The sequence below is a fragment of the Engraulis encrasicolus genome, chromosome 13 (assembly GCF_034702125.1).
Source record: "Engraulis encrasicolus isolate BLACKSEA-1 chromosome 13, IST_EnEncr_1.0, whole genome shotgun sequence".
In the NCBI taxonomy this organism is placed as follows: domain Eukaryota; kingdom Metazoa; phylum Chordata; class Actinopteri; order Clupeiformes; family Engraulidae; genus Engraulis; species Engraulis encrasicolus.
Window position 1 is genome coordinate 46,038,553 of NC_085869.1, and position 20,989 is coordinate 46,059,541.

General features: G+C 44.8%; 1 protein-coding gene across 1 annotated transcript in view; it reads left to right on the plus strand.

The window, feature by feature from the left end:
* The window catches only part of slc4a10b (solute carrier family 4 member 10b), an 82,608-nt gene continuing 61,619 nt past the window's right edge, over positions 1–20,989 (plus strand). Inside the window, exon 1 of the mRNA XM_063214054.1 lies at positions 1–111. Coding sequence (XP_063070124.1) covers positions 64–111 — 48 coding nt within the window. The 5' untranslated portion in view covers positions 1–63. The remainder of the gene's footprint in view (positions 112–20,989) is intronic.

Sequence of the window (20,989 nt, forward strand, 5' to 3'; positions counted from 1 at the left end):
CCATCCGGACCCTGAGCGAGCAGACCAACACGTATAACCGGGCGCATTGTTCTGCAGGTAAAGATGGACATCAGAGACCAAGGCGCTCAAATGGAACCCCTTCTTCCCACGGTAAGATATGTTCGGACCATGTTTCAAGACGCAGCATCATTGCACAGAGCACCTGCTCTGCAGTATGCCAATGACTACGCATAGGCAACCGCTGCTCTTTCGGCTCGCGACAAGAATCTGTGTCATGCAGTGATAGCACAAATTACTGTCATCACATTTCTGTTATCGACAAACACATGCGTAACATTTCATCCAATGCTAGACTTTCTTTTGTTGCTGCGGCAAGTAATCTCATGAGTGATGCTAGAATGCGCGAAGAGCTCATGCGGATGATAGTTCTAGTTATTTTGTTTGCGCAGGACAGCCCGTTGTAACATGTTGTACAGTTGAGATGATTAGCCCATTTTTCGTGTTGTGGGGTGTTAATACGATGTTCCCGCCCTTTCTAGTTTACTCAGCGATAATAAACTCGTAATGCACTTGTACAATGCAGGTAGACATGTAACACAATGAGGAATGTTCATTAGTTAACATGCTTAAGGGTTTATTTGCAACTGGGACAGGTGCAGTCCTTTCCCCCAGAATGTAATGGATCATGTATGGTTGTTGTCCAGGTATGGACAGCACCTCAGTGTGATCTAGTAACAGGGAAATTGATCCACGTGCATTAACATGATCAATGATGACGTGGGTGAGCAAGTGCAACCCCATCTTATCCTAAAGACTATCCATAAACCACAAACAGAGAACCATGCTTTGAAATGGTAAATTGAATCAGTAAATGATGGTCGCAAGTTATCAGGACTTCATTCATGTGCAAAATGTATTCACATGTGCAATGTATTGCTTTACATTTCCTTGAGGTGGAGGCTTTGCTAGACATTGTTCTGCCCTAATGTTGACTCATGGGAAAATAATTGTCAATGCTTATTAGAGTTGTCCACACTCTTATAATTGTAGTTCTGCTCAGTGAAACCATTTGCCAAGCACTCCCTTGTGCAAGGGATTTGCATCTGCTTCTGGCGTTGAAGACATGAGCAAGTAATGATACTTTTCAGAAATTCTTTGAAAGCATCAGTGTTAATTTCGTCAACCATGACTATGACTAAAATATTTCGTCAATGCCCTTTTTTGATTTTCGTCATTTAGACTAAGACTAAGACTAATTTGGGAAGGCAATGACTAAAATATGACTAAGACTAAAATTGATTTTCGTCATTGTGACTAAGACTAAGACTAAATTTGAAAAAGCTGACAAAATTAACACTGGTATTAAATAAAATAGAGAAAAAGAGAACCAGTGTGTGCAGAAGTTTTATTCTGTACAGTGTGATATATGTTAAAAAGAGAAGCAGTGTGCGGAGAAGGTTTATTCTCTACAGTCAATGATATATGTTAAAAGTGTGTGGAGAAGTTCTGTAATGTACAGTGTTGACTAAAATGACGAAAATGACTAAAAATTGACTAAGACTAAAATTGATTTTCGTCATTTAGACTAAGACTAAGACTAAATTGGGAAGGCAATGACTAAAATATGACTAAGACTAAAATTGATTTTCGTCATTGTGACTAAGACTACGACTAAATAAAAAAAAGCTGACAAAATTAACACTGGAAAGCATATACAGTAGCACTTTGTCCATACACAAGATTCACTCTCAAGAGTTTTGACATGAACCTTTTATTTTGATTAGGTCTGTGTCTATAGTGCCTCTTTAATCCTCTCTCTCTCTCTCTCATACTGCTCATAAAGAAACACATTGCCCCTATAAGCCCATCAAGAGCTTTAGATTTGATGGTTAGCAATCACGTCTCCCAGACAACAAATTTAAACTTGCGCTGGACTTGTGTATTTTAGGGCAAGGAATGAATACAGTGTTGCTATTATGAAACTCAAATGCTCAGTTCCAAGTATTTCTGTGTGCCCAAGTTAACGGCTGAGCCAAAGGTGAAAGCTTTGCAAAAATGCAACAGGCTTCTCACATTCGCCCACTTGTGGTTTAGAATGGCGAGGCAAAGTCCTGCTCTTCCCTCCACCGTCTCTGACCAGGGATAGCAGAGAGCAAACAAGGACAAAATGTGTCCGTTCTGTACTTTACCGTGTACTGTATATACACTTTAAAGTTCCAGTTAAGCGTCACCCATTATCCTGCTTTAATCACTTCCTAAGAGGTTTGTTTTATTATCTGTTGACTGGTGACAGAAAAGCAGCTTTTGCACAAACCCCCTAAAATATCATCCTGTGCCAATGAGGCTGTGTGGTAATGGACAGTGGAGATTGCTCTGTTCTTTTACACTAATGCTGCCTTATGTGTCTGTGTATCTGTGCCGCCACCGGTTACACATACACACACACACACACACACACACACACACACACACTCACACACACACACGCACGCACACACACACACACACACACACACACCGGCCCAATTCTTTGCCCCCCTTCTACATCTGAAAAGTATGAGTACGTTTGTGGGATGTTATGTAACGGTTGTTCTTTTTTCCCCCAGTCTCTCTCTCTCTCTCTCTCTCTCTCTCTGTGTTGACTCATGTTGTATGCAAATGTGCTTGTCATGCAGAGGTGGTTAAAAGATAATAGTCTCATTTGGATGCCGTGATGGGCCTTCCTCCTGGCAGTCAGTCCTCCGCTTAACAGCTGAACAGCCAGATACATTCTGCTGCGGAGGATAAATTATTAGCATGTTGGAACTTTAATGAGCCGTAGCTCCCTCAGTTGATTGCACCTCCATGCAGATGTGAATGTCCGTATGCGGAGAGAGAGATCTATACTGAATATGCTTCTCCTTTGCTGTAAATGAGTGATGCTCCCCATCTGTTGAGTAGCACCATTCTAATGTGTTTGGGAACAATAGTTTTATCCTCTCTGCTGACTTCTGGCAGACGTCAGTTACGTTACATGTGGGAATCTGTCTGTAGTGAGACAGGCCTTTAAAAAAAAAAAAGATATTAAAGGAAATCTGTTGATCGTGGCTTAACGCCGGTAAGCACACCTGCGTTGGCTTGGTAGACAGCCATGTCTGATGTGATTAATACACTACGTTGGGTGCGCTGTCATTCTGTTAATGTGTCTCTCTGTGTGGTTTTTTTTCATAAAGCTCCTGCTTGACAAAGCCTCTTTGATGGTTAACAGCAGGGTGTACAGTAAATCCTAGTCAGACAAAGGCTGGAGCAGAACATTTGATATACACGTTTCTATTATGGTGCCTGATTTTGTTTTGCTGTGATTCAGAGCTTGTGTGTCCTCCCTGCCTGCTGTCAAAAATTAACTTTTTCTTACCAACATCACAGTGGAATTGAAGACCACATGAATTTTGTGTCTTCAGTAGACTGCAGCCAGTATAGAAGTCACACTTCAGTCATAGAATACATGTACCGGTAGATGTGTCAAACATGAAAAAGCAAAAGGCTAAGTCATTGTAACTAAGTGACTATGAGGGACGAAAGACAGTAAAGTCTTGGTATGGAGTGATGCCTGTTGCTCACCATGTTGCTTTTTTGTAGGTAATTACGCCAAGCCGAAGCAGAGTGGTAAGTGGGATTAAGTGTCCTTCACAACGGGTGCATGCACACTTTCCTCTGTTTTGTTTTTGTGTCTACGTCAGATGGTGGCTTTATTGACCAGACATGTCAAATACCACAACCCAAATGTTGACAAATACAGACAAATACAGCTTAAGGTTGACAGACATACCCGGTCTGTGACCTCCCCGATGAATTGACCAAAAAAAAGGGAGAATAGTAAAGACCTTGGTGGAAGCATTTACTCACTGAGCTCCAGAGCCCCCCATGACCTCACTGTGTCTGTCTAGTGTCTACACAAGCTGGCCTAAAGTCAAACGTAAAAAGCCTTCATCACTAAAGCACCCGTTTTGGTCTGTTTGGCAAAGGGCACTTTGCAGCCTAATGTGGTGCATTTTGCCATTTTAAATTTCCCACAGCGCATTTGTTTTAATACTGTCTGATGCACTTCAAATATTTTTTTATTGAACATGCCATCAGAGATGACCATAAATGTCCAATCCGGCCGACCAGACATGGGGATGCTCTGGGCCCTGTCAAAATTTAATTCAATTCCATCTAACATATCACCCGAAACTATGGCTGTGCAAAATGGTTAGGGCTAGTTTCTGGCGCGGTGTATGGGTTTTGGTCAGGTATTGCAATCTGTCTATCTGTATGTCTGTATGTCTGTCTGCCTGTGTATCTGTCTGCCTGGCCGCAGGGTGTATGCAGGGTTTGCCAAATGCATACCAAGTCAAACACAGTCTTGGACAATCACATACACACACATCTAAGTGTGAGGAGAAGTTTAAAAAAGTCCCCTTAAGCATCATACTAGGGGCCAGATTGTCATCTTTGATTGCACTCTTTTGATTCTGCATCCATTCTGGAGTAGAATTGAATTCATGACATGTTTTGATGGTGTAACTTTTGTCTTAATCAGAGGATCGGAAGTTACACCGTCGGAACATGTCAGGTGAAGGACAAAACTTTTACCTGTCTGAAAGAGATCTGATCCACCAGTTATCTTTGGATTTCCATTTGTGCAGTTGAGTCCTTAGACTTCAATGGCGACCACTAACCATAACAAGCAGATGGGAAATTCGGTGACTGTATGAAATAATATGGGCAGGGTGTATTAAGGTGGATATTGGATCATGTGTTGTATTGCTTGGGACTACATACTGTAGGCTACCATTTAGCTCCATGTTCATAGTTCTATTAGAAAGAGCACCAGATTACAAATATTTAAGTCGTTATTTGGCAACAAAATAAAATGATATACAGTAAGGTGTCTTTGGTGTAGCCCCATTCATCCACTCATGTCAAACCAGCACCTAAGGCAGTGGAACATGTGATTCATTCAAGCCATTATACAGTAACACAAGTGACGATGACTGACTTGTTGGAAGCAATTCATGCTTTATTTGACTGGCACCACTTATGCTAAAGCTTTCATTTTCTTAAAAGTATAACTCTGTGGGCATATATGCAGGGCACGGAAGCCAGATCAGTTTGAAGACTGCGTACGTATATCCAGGCTATGCCAAGGAGCAGGGTCGGACTTGGCTGATTCCCAACCTTTACCTCAGCACTTTGAGGACAGTAGTGTGCCTTATCTAAACGTCCTCTGGAGCCTCTGATAAGTCTGAAAGGAAGCCAAAGGATGATTTATCCACACTTACGTTTTGAGGTGTGCACAGGCACCACATGGGTGGTTTGTTAGAGGGCATTTTCATTGGTAAGGAGTGGAGGGGACAGCTGGGACAAAGGATGGCATGAAAAGGGCTTTGCCAGTGCTGCCAATGTGGTGATGTTTTTATTTCCAATAGGAGGTCATTTTTGATCTCTTATTTTAAAATTCTGCTCCCCAGTAGAACACAGTTAAGCTTGCGAGGGGGGAATGAAGATTCGTGGGTGCAAATTGAAAGCAGATACCACAGAGCTGTGGTTGAGTGCAAAGCCTCTTGAAAGCTGCTCTGCTGCTGAAGACATAGATGTCTGTGACAGTCAGTGGTTATCTAACTAATGGGTTCTCAAGTAATGTTGTTACCCAGAGAAGCCAATTGTGGGGGACAACGGGGTCAGTTGTCCCAGGTCCAGGGAGAAGACGTGCCCAGAATTGGGTCCCCATTACATTGGATTGAGTGGGGCAGACTTTTCAGATGACTTTGTCCCAGGCCCAGCCAAAGCTGTCAGCAGCCTTGTCGTTACCTACCACATCAAGATACAACTGTGCCAGACAGCAATCCATTAATGCTCCGGCGCTGTAGCCCCAAGCACTTCCTGTGCTGTTGTGTCAAAGTCAAAAAGATTGCATTACATTACTGTGTCCGATTACAACACGATGCGACAAACAGCTTTATGTTGTCTTGTTTATTGGGTGTAATAAATAGAGCTACTGTCTGCTGGAATACTTCCTCTGTGACTTATAACTCAATTTCATCTAAGAAGAAAGGCTCTTTTCACAGACAGTCATTTCCACACATTGCCAAAGGGGTCAGAATATAAACAAGTTAATCACTGAGCTTCCAGCATGTCGAACACTTTTTTTGTTTCCCGCCCGCTGTGAAGAGACGAAGAGAAGCGCCAGTTTGTTTTACACCAGCGATTTAAGTTGTGGTTGTGACATAAAAGCAGTTTGTGCACACTGATACGTGTATATCCAATCTGTGGATCTTATAGTAGTCTGTGGGAACAGATTGTGTTTATTCTGCGACATAAATAGTTTGTACTTTGATTACTTTGATGTGATGAGGCATTCGGGCGAGTCACTCAACCTCTTCAATCAGTGATTAAAATACCTCAGCAATCTTGTGGGTGAAGCATAAAACAGGGTTATAAAATACAGTAAATCCTTTTGTTGTGAACTAGGCAGATTTCATTGTCTGAAAAAAAACTGCCTTTTGATGAAAGGTAGAACACCTATGCTTGATGTAACCTGTACTTTCAAATGTTAACATACATACTAATTTTGTCAACATGCTTCATTATTAATATTTATTAACTATTTATTAACATTATTAATTATATAATTTGTTCAGTAATTACTACTGAATGCATTTAGCAATTGTGGTGTCTCTACTCTCTGAGTGATGTGAATGATAAGGGAAGCCTTATGGGAGGGACTGTAGTGCTTGAAAGTGAATGTGACTTTAACTAAGCTGCATCAGTGTAGGGCATCCTTATTCCCACGAAGTCCACTGCAGATCTTTACACTCAACATAAATTAGTGCTTGCACAGCAGCAATCACAGCAAGCATTGTTTCTCTACCATCACAGGGGATTATTGGATTTGATTAAAGGAAGGGGGCTTTGAGAGAGAGAGAGAGAGAGAGAGAGAGAGAGCGACAGAGAGAGAGAGAGAGAGAGATAGCGACAGAGAGAGAGCAACAGAAAGAGAGAGAGAGAGAGAGAGAGAGAGAGGGCAATGCAGTGTTTCAGCAAGACCCAAGAAACAGAGGATTCATTAGCTTTCCCCTCAAGGCTTGACAAGGTGAGGACCTTACACCTGCAGGAAACACAGATGCAGCTTCCAGGTCTTTGGATCCATCCATACTGTACGTCCTGATCAGAAGCCAGCTGGCATGCCCTGCAGACTGAGTGCTGGGATGCCCTTTGTCAGTCACTATAGGAGCTGCTATGGCGTATAGTGCTCTAATGTACAACCCAAGCCACGTGGAGTAGCCAGAGGGAGCGAGGAAGGGAGGGAGGGAGCGAGGGAGGGGGTGAGCGACACTACTGCTGCTGCACCATCACTTGCTCTCTCTCTCTCTCTCTCTCTCTCTCTCTCTCTCTCTCTCTCTCTCTCTCTCTCTATCTCTCTCTCTCTCTATTTCATCCTCTTGCAGATTACAGGCTGGCCGTGTTTGATGTCACGGCTCTTATCTCGTAGTGGATTGGCTAGACCGCTGGATGCGTGCTCCTCCGAAGTATAGTGGGGTTTTGCGTGGAGCAACAACAGCACTGTGTGTTGGGCTTAGGACAAGGAGAATTTTGTTTCCTTGTGTTTTTTTATTTTTATTTTTGTGATTTGTTGGCCTGGTTTTGTTATTTTTTCACCCCGGTCATGCTATGCTGATAAGCAGGGGCTAGCCAGCACAACACTGTTTCATGTGTGGACTTCAGTGTCCTTGACTACCGTGGATGCAGAAGGAAGCCAAACAAGGAAGAGGTCATGCAGGAAGAGAATCAGGATCTGTACAGACAGTTCAGCCCACAGGTAAGGGGGATGTTGGGAGGTCTTTGAGGCACTTTGCTCTGACTGAAAGTTTTATAGGTTTTTAAGGTGAGCATCGCAATCTTGCTAAGCTACTATGCATGGGGAGCGTGCTGTGATTTTACCAGCTAGCAATGTGTGCAAGTGCAAGCAAATGTTGCCTGAGACATAGAGTAAGACAAGATGTCTAATGCTGTAAGGGCACTGAGCAGTGGTCTCGTCGTCCTTTATTGCAGCATTGAGGGAATCAGAGTACTGCAAGTGTTGCAGTATTTCTCCAGCTCAAAGGGTCTGTCCGGCACAGGTCATGAATTCCCTCCTGAAGGTGCAATGCATTCAGCTCTGCAGATATAAGAGCATAATATGTCTGCTCTAGTCTCCAGCACACTGTTCACAGCACAGAAGTCAGAAAGCTGAAACAGCAGCATCAATCTGACTCTAGTACTGCCCAGTAGCCTGCCTGCCCTGCTGGCTATTGACAGGGAAGGGTGATACTTCTGCAGCAGAATTGGTATTCCTGTGCTTTCCTGTGGATCAGTTTACAGAGTGAGGTAATTGGATCTAATGAGATGGCATTGCCACATGACCTACTTGCATGGAGGTTCTCAAATCTGCTTTATGACGCAGCGAATCTATACACATGGCGTAAAATCAATACCCATGGGGTGTCCCAGTCACAGAACAGTTTGCCCTGCTGTTTCCGAAGGGAGGGAGAAGGGTGTAAGTGAGTGGCACGCAAAGAACCTGGGAAAGGCATCAAGGTGTGCACATCTGACAGTAAGCGAATATGGGCAACTATGATGATGGCTGACAATAAAATTACTCCAATGGCCTGGAAAGCAGTAATCCTTCAGCATCAGCAGCCTGCAGCCTGCCCGCAAAGACGAGTTTAGCTGTGAGAGCATGGCCTTTTCAAGCTGCATCTTTACTGTAGCCAGCAGAAGTCAAATATATTGAACACAACCTGCCGTGATGGTAGTGGTGGTGGTGGTGGCTCTAGGATCGACTCAAGGCATTGCTCAATGAATTCATGACTTATTCATCCTACTCTCTATGCAGTAGGATGCTTCCACATTGTCACACCTCACCTGATGTCTGTGAAATTAGTAGCTGCGGTCCTCATCAAAAACTCTCGTAGAGGTGAGTGAGCATAAAATAGGGCAGATGCTATTTTTGCATACAGTAAGAAAAAAACATCAAACACGTCTCAAGGTCTTGAATAAGCAAATTCTTGAATATGCAAAGTCTCTTAGTCGGCTCTGCACAAGACTGAAAACATTGACAACTGACGTGAAATGCAGAGATTGCAGAGGCATCTACTGTATTTATGAGTATGCTAAGCTTCTTGTAGCTACAAAGCTTTGTACAAAGTTACAAACGTGGCCTCATTGAAGGTGCTCTACTTGCACAGCACACAGTATGAACATGTGGACGCATGGGACTATCAAGGGCATCACTTGCTACTTCAAGGTACACAGGACACCGTAGAGAGCAATGGTCTGGTCTGTTGCTGAAAACATGACAACAAGCAACCTCCAAATCCTTCTGCAAAGTTCTTACCTTCATCAAAGACTTCCTTTGAACACAGGTACTCCCCACTGCAGATCATGACAGTTTAGAGTCAGGCTATGCTAGCTGTTGAAAGTGAACAGGCTCTCCCTCTGCCAGGAGGGATCCTCTCCATCTGCCCATAGAGATTGCCAACGTTACATCATCACCATTGGAAATCGCTGTGCATTTTGGGTTTGCCCCAGAGTTTCCCCTACGATTCTGACAGACGATTGACAGACACACAAAATAGACTCCAGTTAGCAATTAATTTGACCTCAACATGCCATATAGCTGTTGTGTAGGCTAATCGGTTGTAAGAACCGGACACACAACAGGGCTTCCGGCCGGCGTAAAGTTTGGGATGTTGATTTAATCACTACATAGGGAACCCATGCATTTTCGACCAAGAATAAAGATGGGAAATATAAGCAATCACAGAAACAAATAGAAATCGTGGGCAAGTTCTGTGGACTAGGAGATGGGCAGTAGATCTGTGTAGACAGTAGCATACAGCATAGCCTAACTTAGAAAGGTAATAATTAGGCGTAGGGCCTACACACTTGGACATAAAAGGGGGTGAGGGATTGGAAAAATGTCCACACTCTGCTCTGTTCCACAACGCTTTGTTATGTGAATGAATGAACATCAGCAAAGTTATTATACCTTTGCTCGGACAACAGTATCCAATTTTACAATCTCCAGGTCGTGAACATATCATCCAGGCATCCTTGAACATGGCCTTATGGAAGAGATTTCAAATTTGCAAAATTGTGTAGGCCTAGGCGCTGACTCGGAGAACCACATAATTAATATATGCGTGGTAGAAATTTGGTGAGAGTAACGCAGTCTTTGTTTTCGTATGGATCTAGTCTTATGATTTTTGTCTTCTCCTCATACTTGTCTTTGCTGTCGCATTTAATTTGAGGCTGTAGCCTAGGCCTACGTCTTGCGCGCGTGATGCACTGAGCTGCAATGTGCAATAATGTGTAGGCTATTAGTCTTTGTGTGTTTTGTATTTGTATATTTATGCAAGCTGTCAGGCACGTTCAACTCCATTGATATTAATTGAAAAGTACTCTTCTCTACTATCTGCTCTGGGTCGAGATGGCACGTTGATGACGTTTTTGACCATTTGGTCACATGTCTTGGCAATCTCTATTACCTGAAAGCTATCAGTTGACCCATTGTTCCAGCCTCCTGTGTTTTTTTTAGGATAGACACTGCAGGCCAGATTGTACTAACTACCCAACTTATTACATACACCTTGCAAAGACTCTCTGTTGCACACATGGGTGAACAGTTGTTGTTCTCACAAGGTCCATGTTTCTGCAATGTTGGTATAACATGCAAACACAGATTTCAGAAAATTGTCTGTGAAAGTGAAACCTAAGAATCTTCTATTAGAGTAAGAGATACATCGAGTTCATTCTTTTCCTGGATCCATGCCCCTTTAGGAGACTTAAGGTTGAATAAATGGAGTTACCTTAGCGCTGTAGATGGGGGTAGCGCACATCTTGTACAAGCCGCCACCAAACAGCGAATAGAGTTTGGAGGAGGGGACAACCACTGATCTGTAAAGAAGACTACTGTAGATACGTCATCCGCGCTGCCGTCAATGAAAGTCGAATGTTCGCACATGGCGGCCATTTTAGCCCAGCCTGCTGGCTCAACCGATTGCAATGAGTTGTTAGTGATACATACTCTTGAGATGACCGTAACTCCCTCAAATTTCAATCGCTTTTCAAAAGTGTTGGGTTGTTATACGGTATTAAAAACGTGCTGACAGGGTCTAAAAGGGCAAGGACAACCTTGTGTTCACATTACGTTGTTAGCCATGGCAGATTTAAATCTTTGTTAACTTGTTTTTAAGGATAAACTTTTCAATGAATGTGGTATATTACAATAGAAACGCCAAAGACCAAGTGGTCCATTGTAGTCCAGTACTAGTCCTGTCTTCTATTGCAGTTCCTCATAGCAGAGTGGGACTGCAAATTTAGCTTATGATTGATCAGGGCTACCGCAGCTGTCAAGGTCATTATTTCTGTATGGGTTGACAGAATTTGGCAACGCAAACAACGTGTTGGCCAGAAAATGCCTTTGCCTGACTAAAGCTGCGCTCCTCTGCAGCTGTATTTGCTGTGGATGCAACAGCTGGATTCAGCAGTATAATGCACATGGCTGCTATTATTATTATCATCATAAATGCTTCAAATCTTTACAGAGAACAGTAGCATCAAGACGCGTGCCCTTTATTGTGCCCCATTGTGTTAATCTCCTGAAATCCTCCACAGAGGTTCTGACATAAGTCTGCATATAGGAAGTACTACACTGAAGCAGATATGTCAGTGCCTGACGGGAAAGAAAAAGGACTCACTGTTGCACTTGTCATACAGTCCTATTCATTTGTCATTTTTTCATAGGCAGAGGGGCTTAGGTCGTCTGCATGGGGGTTGAGATGGGGTGGGGTTGATTTGATGTGATTTGTTGGCATCATCAGATTATTGGGTCATGTTGGTGTCACCACTGATTGACAAATGTTTTGTGACGTAACAGCATAGTGTACAAGTGATGCACTGTTGGCAAAGCATTAGGGCATCCATGTTGGGGGATAGCCTTTTGTATGGTCGTGGCGGAAATATCCATTCATACAACATAGCACCTCCTAGTCTACCACATTTTTTTGCGCAGTAAATCTTGTCACTGAAAACAAAGGGACACATATTCACCCATACTACAGCCCACCACATACCATACCATACCATACTGCACACACAGAAACACACATGCATGATGCATATACACCCACACACGCATACTACATGCAGACACAAAGCCTTGGTCTTTGTGCGAAACATACAGTATTTCATGCACATCATCTGGTACATGCAAATGTGAAAAAAGACACACATACTGTACAGTATTACATATTCATTTCTCACACACAAAGTGCACCTGTGGACTTGCACTTATACTTGCACACCCACACCCACACCCACACATGCTCTCCACGCACCCTCTGGCCTGTGTTCTGCTGTAGAGCGGAGAGCCTTTGGCAGTCGTAATGAGGTCTTGTGCTGAGCGGTGCATGCCCTACCAGGCTACCACCAACACCACACTCTCAGGGCTCCTGCAGACAGGACTGGACTGGTAATCTAGCATACAGGGCCGACAGTCCTCTGGGGCCGATGCTGTTGGTTGTTTTGATTTTATGAAGGGAGGGATGGGATAGTGCGAGCGGGCTATGGAGACTGGGTTGTAATATCTACAGTATGTCACGATTGCTCCCCCAGGCGCTACTCTAGCTTACAAAAGACAGAGCCAAGTGTGCTCTTGTCAAGGCCTGCGTCTGTTTTGTATTATTCCTTTTCCCACTCTTAAGCTTTTAAGAGATATTGTGCGCTGCTGGACAGCGGCATTAAAGCCAGCTGTCACATAAAGCACCACAGAGTGTTTGGAAGCCATTAACTACCGTCCTGTCAAGTCCACTCTGAGAGAATGTTGATTAATCTTTTTCACACAGCTGCACTAAGACGATGTACTCTAACAACAGTCAGTTCACTGCGTGTGGGGATTGTTCACTGTCGTTGTGAAACACACGCATGCACGCACGTACGCACACCCACACACGTGACACTCACAGTAGCTCAAAGCCAATGACTTCTCCACTGCTATATGCTGTAAGTGTTGAAATCGATTCACTGTCATACATTAAGCATTGATTTCCATTAATTATGTACAATATTTCTATGAAATGAAACATTTCAGATCAATCATGGTGTCATGCTCCCTCTTCGCCAAAGCGTTGTGGTCCTAGCCTATTGTTTATTTTTTCAGTTTGAAAAAGTGTTGCAAACCCTATGCTGCTTTGCACAATTGTTCAGATCTGAAAAACAGCATGGAAGCTCATCCCAAAGTGCTAGTCTGACCAGGAGGGCAATCTGAGAGCGGGGAGGGGTGGAAAGATGGTGATGCGTAATGTATTACTCAACAAATGGAAGCTTGCAGTTTGTTTAAATACAACTGACACGATTGGCTATGAAAAAAAAAAACGACCGTTGGCAATCGTAAACAACAGTAGGTGCTCGCCAGACCAATAGGCACTCTCTAGTAGGCGCTCTACAGACCATATCTCACTTGTGATACGGTCTGGGGTGCATTTCTCGAAAGCGTAGCAGTTGTTAGCAGTTAGCAACTTGGGTAGTTGCCAATGGGAAATTGCATTACAACCAACAAAGTAGCTACCGTAGTTAGCAACAATGCTTTCGAGAAATGCACCCCTGGTGTATACCCGTCAAGTAATGCGTCATTACGGAGGGCTTGCCAAGGTGACCACATGGTTGCGCTGGCCTATTACCTGCAAATTGAACAGTTTGGACGCCAACCATTGGCTCCTCCCACAACCTTCAGCTTCATTAACACTGATGGGCATCAAACTGGATTCATTAGTTTACAATCTAGGACCACATATTCCAAATGACTCGGTTTTACCCATCTACCCATCTTCAACAAGGTGATCATTCAACCAGCCAATCACCTGGCTGAATTGCTCAGGTAAAACCAAGTCATTTGTAACACGTGGTATTGGATTATTAACTAATGAGTCCATTTTGCCCATCACTGTTCAACAATGGTGTGGGGCCAGACTGTCCACTTCATGTTGTACTGTAGTCTGGCTTGCCTCCTCCCTGATACGGGCATGTAATCCAGATGACCTCTGTGATGACATGGCCTGCCCTGCGATGTCTGTCAGTGCCTGTGAGTGTGTCATGCAGCTAAGCCTGAAAACTCGGAATTGCGCTCGGTTTCTGTCCTAACTTTTATCACGTCACGGCCACATGGAGAGCTGATTTCTTCTTTCTCTTTTCCAGGATTATTTGAAACAAGCGTCAGGAAGGGCCAAACAGACGCGCACAAAAGAAACGAGGAATTGTTTAGGTTGCACAACTATACGTCAAAAAGCTTAAGTGGACTGTGTGTTATGCGGATTAAAAGTCACTCGAATATTTTTTTAGCGCTTAAACTCTTGAAAGAGGCTGCTTGTTGCTTTTTCGTCCAGCAGAGATTTTTAAGCAGTTGGTGGTTTCCGCCATTGTTTACTGCATTGATAGAGATTTTCCGTTCTGTATTACTGTGTCAAGTGAATTCCGCTAATGCAAACAGAGGAATTCTGGTGCTTGGGTTTCTAATCAGAGCTGAGGAAAGGCAAGAGAGAATGCTTCAGCAAATAAAAGAGATTTATTCAGGGCTCAGACAGGATCAGGATGAAAATCTTGACAAATACATTTGGCAAATACACATTGTGTGCGTGGCTGTACAGTCGTGCACACACAGGCACACACACACGCACATACGTACTGTAAATATTGTGTGCATGTGTGCATAGTCATGCACTCACATCAAAGAGACACAATATGCTAATGAGCAAATGTAAGTACACTCACACACACGCAGACACACACACACACACACACACACACACACACACACACACACACACACACACACACACACACACACACACACACACACACACACACACACAAACACACACACACACACGCACGCACCCTACATCACACACAGGCCTGTGTCCACTAGCCTAGTATATCATAAAGCAGTGGTTCTTAACCTGGGGTGCGGGCACCCCCTGGGGGTGCGCCAGAGATTCAAGGGGGTGCGCAGAATTTTGTTTGTGTTGAGGATGTGACCAAAATTATGCTTACAAACTTTATAGTTAGGCCAAAGTAAGACCAAATTATAACATGTTGTGGTCCCCATTTGAATTCATTAAGGTATTGATTAATGTCTCAAGCAAGAATCATTGTAATTAATCACTTGAAACATTTTTTAGTGCATATACACGTGTGGAAGTTTGTGTTGGGGGTGCACGGCTTGTCTTCGGCACAGGAAAGGGGGTGCGTTAAGTAAAAAAGGTTAAGAACCACTGTCATAAAGGACTCCATATATTGCACAAGCACATGTACAATGTACAGCGAGACTGCTGAGCATTGACGAGCTTGTGACCTGGGCAATGATGTAAATCAAACCTGCAAAGTCACGCAGCCTGTCCCTTAGCAAAGGGGTCAGGAGCGACCACACCATCGAGGAAATCCCATTGCTCTCTGGTCAGTCCATCCGTAGCCTCGGTCGGACTTACACAGCAGACCTCTCCGACAAGCAGATGGGAGAAGCAGTGAGGAAGCAGCTTGCAGAAGGCTTAGCAGAAATCAGCAAGAGCCAGCTCCCTGGCAAATACAAAGTATGGGCTTACCAATTCATACTGTACCCAAGGGTGATGTGGCTGCTGAAAATGTACGAGGTCCCCTCCTCCGTGGCGGATAAGATGGACAGGTTAGCCAACGGCTTCATCAAGAAGTGGCTGGGACTACCAAGATGCCTGTCGGACGTGAGGCTATTCGGGAGGAACATGTTGCAACTGCCATTGCAATCCATCAGCTAAGGATACAGGCAGGAAAAAGCTCGACTGGTGCTTGAGCTGAGGGGTTCCACCGATCAGCTAGTGAGAGCAGCAGGCGCCCAAGTAAGAACAGGAAGTGGAAAGCCCAGGAGGAGGTCGACAGTGCCATCAGCAGGTTAAAACACCAGGAGGTCACGGGAAGAGTCCAGGAGGGTCGAGCAGGTTTGGGGAGAGGTGAGACCCCCCTCTTCTGGTCCAAGGCCTCCAAGGAATAGAGAAAAGCCATGGTGGTGGAAGAGGTTGCAACGACGGAACAAGATCGGCTACGCGTCAAAGCAGTGTTTCAAAGTCGGCAGGGAGGTTGGATGTCTTGAGAAGGTGTATCAGGCAGGCCCATGTCATGGGCAGATCTGTGGAAGACCCCCCAAGCCAGACTGAGCTTTTTAATCAAGTCCACCTATGATACCCTGCCTTGCCCCCGAAACCTCCAACTATGGTTTGGCACGGAAGAAAGCTGTCCCCTGTGCAACACCATCAATGCAAGCCTCCAGCATATCCTCTCAGGATGCAAGACGGCACTGTCGCAAGGGCGCTACAGGTGGCGGAATGACCTGGTACTGAAGAAACTGGCAGAGGTGGCAGAGGCATGTAGGCAACAGGCCAACAGCCAACCTCCTGCCCCAGCAAGACGGCCCATCTCCTTTGCTAGAGCTGGGGAGAACCCCAAACCCACCCATCAGAGAGCAACACCAAGACTTCTCTCATCCGGTGGGGAATGGACCATGAGGGTAGACTTGGGGAGACAGCTCCAGTTTCCCAGGGAGATAGTGGACACATTGCTCCGAACAGATCTGATCCTGTGGTCAGTTCCAGACAAGAGACCATCCTGATGGTGGAACTCACTGTCCCATGGGAACAAGGGATGGAGGCTGCCAATGAAGGCAAGCGTTCCAAGTATGCAGACCTGGCGGCAGAGTGTCAGGAGGCTGGCTGGAAAGCCTTTACATGCCCTGTTGAGGTGGGGTGTCGGGGCTTCGTGGGCTCCTCAACAGTTCACCTGCTTCGAGACATTGGCTGCACAGGAGCAGCGAACCGGAAAGCCATCAAGGAGCTAGCGGAGGAGGCAGAGAAGGGCAGCTTCTGGTTATGGCTAAGGAGGACAGATAAAGGGTGGGGGCAGAACACCTAGGGCATCAGCAGGGGTTGGCAGGGAGAGATCCCTGCCATCGCTCCACCACCATGTCGATGTCCCCCCGGGCCCGGGTAGAAAGGGGGCCCAGAATTGGGTCCCCATTACATTTTATGTATTGAGTGGGGGGCCCTTTCAGATTACTTTGCCCTGTGCCCAGCCAAAGCTGTCAGCGGCCCTGCTCAGTCCCTGCTGCATCTCTCTACTGCTCGCATGCCTTCCACTGACTGCATCACCACCACTCTGATATTAGTATTCCTCTGCCCTCGGTTGAACACACAAGCTCGCAGACACATCTCTATGGCTTTTCTTCCTCCTTCTGACTCTCTCTCTCTCTCTCTCTCTCTCTCTCTCTCTCTCTCTCTCACACACACACACACACACACACACACACTTGTCTCTCTATCTTTTTTGTTGTCTCTTTCTCTCTGCATTTCTCCACCTTCTCTCTCTCTCTCTCTCTCTCTCTCTCTCTCTCTCTCTCTCTCTCTCTCTCTCTCTCTCTCTCTCTCTCTCTCTCTCTCTCCACCACAAAGTGTTACTGGGACTTGCTTTAGCTGTGAGCGTGTGAGCATCGTAACAATTTGTGTGGGAGAGAGTCTTTCTTGCTTCCAGGGTGAAATACTATGACATTTGAAAAACAAAACGACCATCTCTAACAGCGAATTATTCACAGAGGTGAGGGCATGCATGGATAGCACTCTTTGCCTACCGCAGGTTTTAAGTGTATGTAGTATATCCCCGAATCGGATAGGATTAAGTTAGGCTTAATTAGTCATCCTTGTTTTGAGTGATGCCAGTGTAGGGCATTTTTTCAATGTGGTGCTCTGAGACGTGCGCTCACCAAATTGCTTATTTCTGCTGTCGTGCCTATAATGCCCTCCTACCTACGTACAATCAGGGCTCTAAATTAACACATGACAACCGGCCAAATGCACTACACTAAAACAGTAATTATACACCACAGAAGGCAATTACAACAGTCATAATGCCCTCACAATTAATTGTCAAAAATTGCAATAGTTTTGTCTGGGTTACATATGAATCATATTACAGTACATTGGTCTGTATTAGTATGTCATGGCTACAGATACATACGTAGATATTAGTTCTCTCTGGCTCTTTTTGAGCTTACAAATTACTGACATATTTGGGGTGTATCGTTCATTGACAGACTTCCTAATGTGAATACCATCAGGCAGCTTCCTGCTAGAGCCCAGCTTTAGAGCATTAGCTTTTTAAAACATGGTGCTGAGCCCCAGACTACTACTAACAACCGCTAACATCTACCCCTCAGAGTTTTTTACTGTCTTCTTTTTATCTGTTTTTTTCTCTCTTTCATGCCCCCCTTGTTTGCCATTTGCCCACTCGCTGCAGTTTCTTTCCCGCACTTTATATTCTTTCTCTGCTTTCTGCACAGTGCTGTCTCGTTTTACTCACCTTCATCTCCTCTCTCTCTCTCTCTCTCTCTCTCTCTCTCTCTCTCTCTCTCTCTCTCTCTCTCTCTCTCTCTGTCTCTCTCTCTCTCACTCTCGCTCTCGCTCTCTCTCTCTCTCTCTGCTCTCCATGTGGGGGTGTTAGCAGCAGTAGTAGTAGTGCTCTAATCTACCAGGCTGCCATTTAAATCACCCCAGAGATTTGCTCTTTATTTGTGAGAGTGTGTGTGTCTTTCTTATAATGGGGGCCTGTCGTAGCACACAAACACCCAAATGCAATCAGTCAGCGGGATGCTCCGAGATTCAGAATATGTAATAACAGCATGTTCTGTAATCAGGAGGGACATAAGTAAGTAACCTAAATTAAGTGTTATGAGCCTCCTCAATCTTTGTAGCCAGACACATGGCATCTACAGTAAGATTGGTTTTAGTGCTGTACATTATTACATTACTTTCTGAATACAGTTTTACCCAAAACACAGTACAAAATGAGGGCGTAAACAAGCCAATAAAATGTGTAACAGTGAGCACCCTGTGATCAAAGGCACAGCAACTTAAGAGCACGTCGCCCCAGAAAGGAATATGCAAGGAATACAGGATGTGTCTTGACTACGTTTGATGCTTAAATGGGTCAATAGGGTGGTGTAGCGGAGACGTGGTGGTTGGTGAAATGCAAAGGCCGAATTAAAAATGTCATACATCAGCATTGTGTCAGTTGGAAACAGCAGATTTACCCTAAGGAGCTCAATATGTCATAGCACTTCAGCTTAGAAGTATCACAACACAGCTTCCTGTCAACATGGCCTTCGGAATAGGTGTGAGGTTGGACTTCAGATGACAGGCTCCACCTTAAGGCCAAAACATACCAAGGCGGAACGGAACGGTTGCGGGACGAACGCGGTCTTTCTGCTTAGTTTCGGCCGGCGTGTTTTTCCCTCCCTTTCACACTGACAGCGTCGGCGTGCGCGACCCGTCCTGTTCAAAATCCTCCCCACAGCCAAAGCTAGCATGCTACTCTGCCATTCATTTCAATGAGACACCGCGGGTCGCCGGCGTGAAAAATACGCTCGAGTTCTATTTTCCAAATGCAGTGCGGCGCGGAGCCGGCTCCCGCGCCGCTGACGCTCGACTGCCGCCGGTTGGTGTGTAAGGACAGATATGTTTCAATGTATTTTCACCGACGCCGGTAAAAAACGCGGCCGTTGCGCGATGCTTTACCGCCCTGGTGTGTAAGACCCCTTAAAAGGGCTCTTTTACGCAAACGTTCATGTAGGCTATTAAATTGTCCATCCAAGAATACCAAGAGCACACTGATGGAGCACACGTACGGTACATGTACGTATAAGGACAGGCTGCGAAACAGTGAAAAAACGATTCTAACCAGTGATAAAACCGCTAACACCACATTATTGTTGCAATGGTGTGGTGATAGCGCAGATAAAACATATTGCTGATTTTCATGATTTTATTGTGGGCAGAGTTTTGCAATGCTGCGTCCCCTTCTCTGGTGCTGTCCCGGAAAATTGCCCAGTTGGCCCGCTCCTAGGACCACCCCTGCCCTCCATCAACATGTAGCTATCCATGCTAGGATGCGGCCAGCAGCATAACAGGGTACAGGGTCTTACCTTTGGTTCTGTAAAGTCAGGTGTAGCATCAAAGCTTCACCTCAATTGCCACCACCAGGTCTGGACTGGTAATCTGGCATACAGGGCATCAGTTGTCACATCCCCCTCTGAAGACTCATGACATTGTGTCTCCTTCTGCATGATGAAGCACCTCAGTCTGGCTGTGCTGCCTGCCTGGCCTTCCCAGCTTGCCTTGGCACACATATTGTCAGCATATTATATATTCGCTAATTTATTTATATAGAGAGTGGGAGGCTATAAATGGAACTGCAATAACGCGCCAATAATTAAAATGGAAATTTAACACGTTGTCAGAGGAAGAGTGGCTTTTAAGTATGTATGCATGCACAATATGCCTCTCTCTCTTTTTCTCTTTCTCTTTCTCGTTGACTTACTCTTTCTAACTCTTTCTCTGTCTCTCCCTGCCTCTTTGTCTCTGTCTGTCTGTCTGTCTGTCTGTCTGTCTGTCTCTCTCTCTCTCTCTCTCTCTCTCTCTCTCTCTCTCTCTCTCTTTATCCATCTCTCTGCCTGCCTGTCTCTCTGTCTCTGTTTACCTGTATCAGGTTTTTTTTTACCTGTTCTTCTCCTTCTGTACCTTTCTATCGTGTCTTTCGTACAAAATATGTATAATAATAGTGTTTCATACTTACAGTATCCCTCATACATTGTATCCTAGCAACTGGTGTCCATAGCATGCATAGTAGTGTGTTTTTACCGTCAGACTGCTAAGAGTGAATAAACCTCTCAAAATGGACTTGGTTCAAAAAGAAGAGTGTGTCACTGGCGTCACGATTTCATGTGAAAGAAAGCTGTAAAACTAATGTCTGAAAGAACTTGATGTTTTCATGGCATCACAAGAGGCTCTTGTTACTGGCCGCATCAGTAACCATGGAAACTGTCTACTGACGTTAGACGGTGTGTGTATACAGCATGCTCTCAGCCCAGGGAGAAGCAATGCAGATACGATTCACT